Source organism: Tupaia chinensis, unplaced genomic scaffold (assembly GCF_000334495.1).
Source record: "Tupaia chinensis unplaced genomic scaffold, TupChi_1.0 Scaffold000463_1, whole genome shotgun sequence".
NCBI classification, from domain to species: Eukaryota; Metazoa; Chordata; class Mammalia; order Scandentia; family Tupaiidae; genus Tupaia; species Tupaia belangeri.
The window spans coordinates 2075603-2081951 of record NW_006159972.1 but is presented as its reverse complement, the minus strand read 5'-3'; the positions used below and the strand labels follow the sequence as shown (position 1 = coordinate 2081951).

At 53.5% G+C, this 6349-nt stretch overlaps 1 protein-coding gene across 1 annotated transcript in view; it reads right to left on the bottom strand.

Annotated features, from left to right (window-relative positions):
- Positions 1–5068: 5068 nt before the first annotated feature.
- SLC9A5 (solute carrier family 9 member A5) overlaps positions 5069–6349 on the bottom strand; it is a 22922-nt gene continuing 21641 nt past the window's right edge. Inside the window, exon 16 of the mRNA XM_006155626.2 lies at positions 5069–6349. This exon is cut by the window's right edge and continues 98 nt beyond it. Coding sequence (XP_006155688.1) covers positions 5954–6349 — 396 coding nt within the window. The 3' untranslated portion in view covers positions 5069–5953.

Below are 6349 nucleotides of genomic sequence, written 5' to 3'. Positions count from 1 at the left end.
CCCCCGCCTGCCTCAAGGCACCAGAAGAGGTGCCCTGCCGCAGGGGATGACCTGGGCGGTGTGCGAGGGTGAGTGAGGAGGGTGGGATGGGAGAGGGGGCTTTCAGGGGCTTCTGCCCTTGACTATGCCCAGGGCGAGTCTGTGTGTAGGAGAGGCAAGTGCTGTCTTGCTCTCCCGCCCCAGACACTTCTTTCTTACAACTCCCAAATCTGGTCCAAAAAAAAGAAAAAGTTTGGGCTCCCAGGGTTCCTGCAGGCCTCTAGAGACTCCGAAACCCCACAGCAGCTGCTCGGGGCTGCTGGGAGCCAGCAGGGAAAGGGTATCTTCATGGACGGTGGGAATAAGGGGCCCCACCACTGCAGCCACTATTTTCCAAGTCCCCAGGCCCAGGCACCAAGAGGCAGAGTGTATGATCCCATTATGGGAGGGGGCTGCTGTCTGGGCTGGAGGGAGGGAAGGGATAATGAGTTCTCCGGTGGGAGCTGACCCAGGCCTTCCAGTACACCAGAACCCACTAGACATTTCCTAGCACCTCTTTATTCTCCCCCTCTTACACCCCTCCCCACCCCCAACAAAATCCAACCAAGGAGGATGGTGCTGAGGTCCAGACCCTGCAGCCAGAGATTAGCCCAGGCCTGGCACCTCCACTTACCTGTTGGGAGAGCATCAGGGACTCTCTTTGAACCTCACTTCCTTACCTGTAAAGAAAGAAACCCATGCCTTTCTCCTGGGATTGCCGAGGACAAGAGAAAACCCCGTATGTCAAAATCTACTCTCTGTCAGCTCTTGCCCCCTCATTTCTTCCTTAGCCAGAGGATCCTGACCGATGAAAGTCATGTGGATAGAAGCGAGATTCCTCCCAGCTCTGAGGTTTGAGACCCCTTTGGGGCATGAGGGCCTGGCCTGCCACTCTCCAGAACATGTGGGAAGATTGAGGGAGGTGAGCAGACATGGTCAGAAGACATGGAGCCCCCTGGCATACCTGGGCCCTGGCAGAATGACCAGGCCTTTGGTCCCTGAAGGAAGGGGCAGTGGATGTAGTAGCTTCCCTGACTTCCCTGAGGCAGGCCCCTCTTTCATGAACCTGGGCACAAGGAGCAGGCACAAGGGAAACAAGCAATCCATTTCCTCACCCATCTCAGCACCCAGAGCCCAGACTCCAGACCGTGAGAAAGGAGCTTCCATGAGCGGGTCTGACTGGAGAGAGGAGCCTTGGAATTGTCCTGCTCCATCCCCAACCCCTAGCCAGACTTCTCTTCCCACTCTCCTCTAGCTTCAGTGAGCATCGGGTCCAACCTTGGCTCCCTTCCCAGCTCTGTCCCAGGGCCACCCCCACTGAGTCACTGCCTCCTGCTCCCTTCCTTTCTGCTGCCCCCCTCCAGCCACTAGCCAGGCCCTCCCCACCAGGAGTCTGAAGAGCTGGAGGGCCCTGCAGGCAGGCACACATACCTCTCCAGAGGCAAAGAGAGGCCATAGCTGACTCTGGCGCCCCTGGGCACAGCAGACAGGTCCAGGGGAGTTACAGACACACTGAGATAGAGGCAGGGCCAGGGCGGGGCCTGGTTTCTCCAGTCCGTATGGAATGTGTGCTGTGAGCTTCATGGAAACAGTCTGCATGTTGTCCACTTCTGTACTCCCAGCACCCAGCACAGGACCTGGCTCAGAATAAGCGCACAGGGAGGTGTCACACTGAGGTGTCACACTGCCCCTGCCCTTCCGAGGCTCCCCATCAATGAGCCAAGTGGAAACCAGAGTCACAAATGAAGACAGAATCAGAGGCTCAGCCTGAAAGAGATGGATGAGGCAGAGGGCTCCAGCCCCAGAATGGCAGAGGTGCTGATGGAAATGGGGACGGACTGAGGCCTAGTGGGGGGACTGGGCCTGGAGCCGGCCTCAGGCGGCTGACCACAGCAGGCTCTGTGGGCTGAGCTTGCAGGACTGAGCAGTGACTCATGGAGCCCATCTCTGTGGCTCCCCTGGCAGCAGCCCTTTCCACTGAGATCATGAAGCGGGGCTGGGCCCCCTCCTACCCCTCCCCAGCTTTGCCTTCACCTCCCATTTCTTGCCAACATGAACCAATCAGAACTTCAGTGGAGGCTCCGGGGGGCTAGTGAAAAGAGACCTACAGGCGTTCCCTCCACTCCATCCCAAACCTTGCGTACCGTCTTCAGTGCTGCTGCAAACAGTGAGGGCAACAGATCCTCAGCCTTCCAGATCTTTCTCACCTTTGGCCTAAATAAACTCCAGACTCCTTAGTATGGCAGTCAGGGCCATCCAGAGGTATCGAAACCCTCCTGCCCAGCTCCCAGACTACCTTGGAAAACATATCTGATTATAGGGACCAGCAGTTAGCGTAATGGCTATGTCGCTGGACTCCCACGTAGTCGACCATGGTTCGCGTCCCGGACCCGGTGGCTTAAAACTCACGCCAGGCGCGTGTGCGTGCGTGCCCAAGATCCCGAGAGGAGAACAGAGGAGAAGGGATTGCGGCATGGCCATCCCCCCTGGGGGGGTGATTTCTCGCTTTCTGTCTCTCTGTCTCTCTCTGGCGAGCGCATGCCCCTTATAGAAAAAACCTCTCAAAAAAAAAAAAAATCATCTGATTAAGTCTTACCTTATACTGTCTCCCTTACCTGGAAGGCCCAAGCTGCCCATCTCACCTGGTCAGAATCCTTCCTCTTCCAAGGCCTGGATGCACCTCCTCTGTCTTAATCCGTTGTTGCCTTACTAACAGAAATACCTGAGACTGGGTGATTTATAAAGAAAATAGAGGCTTCTTTACAAAACTCAATTCTGGTAACTGGGAAGTCCAAAGGCATCACAAAATGGCAGAAGGTGGAACTTTTAGCACAGCATGGTCTCTGAGTTTCTGTCTCTTGTTCTGGTTTCACCCCCTCTGTTTATATATCCACTGCAACTCAGTCATAGGGGCCCCACCCTGAGGACATTATTTCACCCGAAGTCCCCACCCTAGGACATCATGAAGAAATTTAGCTTTCACTTAACACTCAGGTCCCAACCTATGAATTGCTAGAGGACATTCGAATTCAAAAACATGAACTTGGGGGGGGGGGAGGTTCCAAACGTTGCATTATCCAAACCATAACAACTTCCTCCTTCATAAAGTCTTCCCCAGTCATGCCAGCTAGGAGAGACTGCCCCCCTGTCTCCTCTCAGCTCCAGCAGCACTGAAGTCCGTTTCTGCCATCCTGCCAGACAGGTGGTGGTGACCTATAGATGCTCTCCTAATTACAAGCTTCCACCTGTCTAAGCTAGTAATTCTCAAAGTGTGTGCCATGGGCCACCTCCCTCCAAGGCACTGGCTATGAGTAGAGATTTCTGGGCCTTCAAAGACCTGCTGAATCAGAACTTCGGGGTAGGCCTAGGAATCTGCATGAACAAGCTCCTCAAGGATTCTAATACTAAAGTCTGAGAAGGGCCACCTGTCCTCCCAGCACCATTTCTTCACATCCCCTGGGTTCCTCCATCCTGCACCTGGTACCAGCCACACACACACTGACTCCTCTACGAGCCTCTCCAGATTTCCCTAAGTCTCTGCAGCATTTCCCATGTACCTTTGCCTTGTGGTCTAAGACCAGTAATGACAAAAGTTTGTGATCCCTTACTGGGAGTTAGGCCCTGATTAGATTCCCACCCCAGCCCACATCTTAACATTTAATCTGGCAGTAGCCTTATGAAGTAAGTGTGATCGTTGTCCCATTCTGGAGCTGAGGACATAGGCTTAGAGTGTTTCTGTGTCATGCCCAAGATGACATAGCTGGTGAGTAACAGCAAAGACTGACTAAACTGCTAACTACTAGTTAGCTACTAGACCTCACCATGGCCAACTGTAAACAACTTGAAGGTACAGCCTAAGTCACAGTTTTCTTCACGGTTTCCTCATGTATAACACAGAAAAAGGGTGCTAGTTGACTAAATATGTAACCTTCAAAATATGTCAAGAGTCCTTCAGATCTGTAAAGATAGAAAGTAGACTAGTGATTACTTAGGGCTGGGAGGTGGGGGATGAGGAGTGACTGCTATGAATTTCTTCGGGGGATGATGAAAATGTTCTAAATTTAGAGTGGGGTGAGGATTGCATAACTCTGTGAACTTAGTATTAAAAACACTGAATCGGGGACCAGCAGATAGCATAATGATTATGTCACTGGACTCCCACATAATCAACCATGGTTCAAGTCCTGGACCTGGCAGCTTAAAACTCATGTGGGGTGCGTGTGTATGCATGCCCAAAATCCCAAGAGGAGAACGGGGGAGAAGGGACTGCAGCATGGCCATCCCCGCTAGGGTATGATTTATCGCTGTCTCTCCATCTTTCTCTGTATCTCTGGCAAGTACACACACTTTACTGCAAAAATCTCTCCTCAAAAACAAACACAAAAACAAAAAAAACACACAACACTGAATTCTATATTTTACATGGGTGAGATTTTATGGTATGTGTGTTATATTTCAATAAAGTTGTTTTTTTTTTAAGTCCTTCAGACACAGTGGAAATATGATCTGGGGACTGCCATTGTCTAGGGAGCTCTACCCATGTTCGTGGACCCCACCCTGCTGGATTTGTTATAAATATTCGAGGTAACCGATTTCCTTGAGAGCACATTCCCACTCGCCATGTGCAGGACATTTCCATTCATTTGACCCACACCTGCCTGCAGACTTTCAAGTAATACTTAGCTGGTCCCAGGTGTATGTGGTGGCTGCATCTCTGGGCAGCTTGGCACTTGACCTCAGGTCTCTCTACCTACTCGCCTTTCTTTTTTCTACTAGCCTTTCTTACTTTGTAGAATCCCTGTTCTGTGACCCCCATACCCATACAGTGGTCCCCTCAACTGCCACTTCAGGCCCTTGCAAGTATGGCAAGGTATGAGGGAGGGCCAAAGGGACTGATAGTCCTGCTTAGGGTACCCCCCTCCCATCTCCATCCCAGCCCAGAAGCCCTGGGGAGGACACTTGGAAGATTCCACTTCCCTTACCAGATGTCCCTGCTGTCTTCCCACCCCTAAGGCCCCCGGACATATTGGACACAGGACACTCATCCGTCTGAGAGATGTTTAATGTATCTTAGGTATAAGGTACAAAACATAAAGCAGGTGCTAACCTTGGGGAAGTCACCTGCCACCCAGTCAGTCCCTTACCACTGCAGCCCGGCCTCCAAGCCCCCAAGCTCTGGGACACCTGGTTCGTCCCATTTGGAGAATGTTGAGATAGTGAAACAGGAGCCAGTCTTCCTTGGACAACCCAGACTCAAGGATCAGAAAGGCCCAGACTTGGACCCAGAGCAGCAGATCCCCAAGGTGACCCTGGCTAAGAGGCAGCTCTGAACTGAAGCCTGGCACACAGAACCCCCTGGCCTTGGTCCTAGAAAAGGAAGAACTACTACCCTGATACCTGCCAGCAAGGGGAAGGGGATAAAGCAAGAAGTGGGAGCAGAGAGTCCCACTGCCCTAAAAATATTATCTATGGCTAGCTGACCCAACAGGACAGCAAAGCCCAAGGCTAGGACCTGCCCCACTGCCCATCCCAGTCCCTAGCTGAACCTCCCTACCAGGGTATAGTTCCTAACTTGGTGCTGAGACGGGTGTGTAGGGCAGAGAAGGCCAGTGTCTGCTGAGGAAAGATGCCCTTGCTTCGGGGGCAGGAACAGCTGCTTAAGCAACTCAAGGAAGCCTCTGAAGTCTCTGGGCCTAGCCCCAGAAGCTCTGGACTGGGTCCTTACCCAGAGGAGGGGCCTTTCTGAAATGGAAGGTGGTGGGGTGAGGAGAAGGGAGTGTGGTAAGAAGGGTCCCTATGAGGACCAGCCCCAAGGAAGCCCAGTTGCTACCTCAGTCCAGGCCCTCCTGCCCCATGTCAGACTGAGTGAGCGCCTCTGCCCGTTGCCGAGGACATACTTCCACAGGCTACACCTGCTCCTCCCCGAGGCCCTGGGCTACAGCCGGCTGCCTCTGTTGAATGGGATGCACCAGTGGGAGTTAGCAGTGCCTGGGCTCAGATGGGTGTGGTCCTTGTGGCCCATGAGGGGCTGCAGCTCCTGCGGCTGGGAGAGGTCGGCACTGCTCTCACTACGAGAGCGACCAGCCTTGGCCAGGCTCGGGGGAAAGGCGAAGCTGGGGTGTGGATCTGTAGGCAGGTTGAGAGGGGCCCGGGGCTCTTCAGTGGCCAGTGGGTGGGGAGGCAGGTGGGCCAGAGTTGGGGCCTGGGTACAGGGAGGGGATGCCAGGCTCTCCAGGGATGAGATGCTCTGGTTCCAGCCCGTCTGCATGTCGACAGGCACAATCTTGGTGGTTTCCGAGGACACGTACACTGCCAAGTCCCCCTGCCCGCT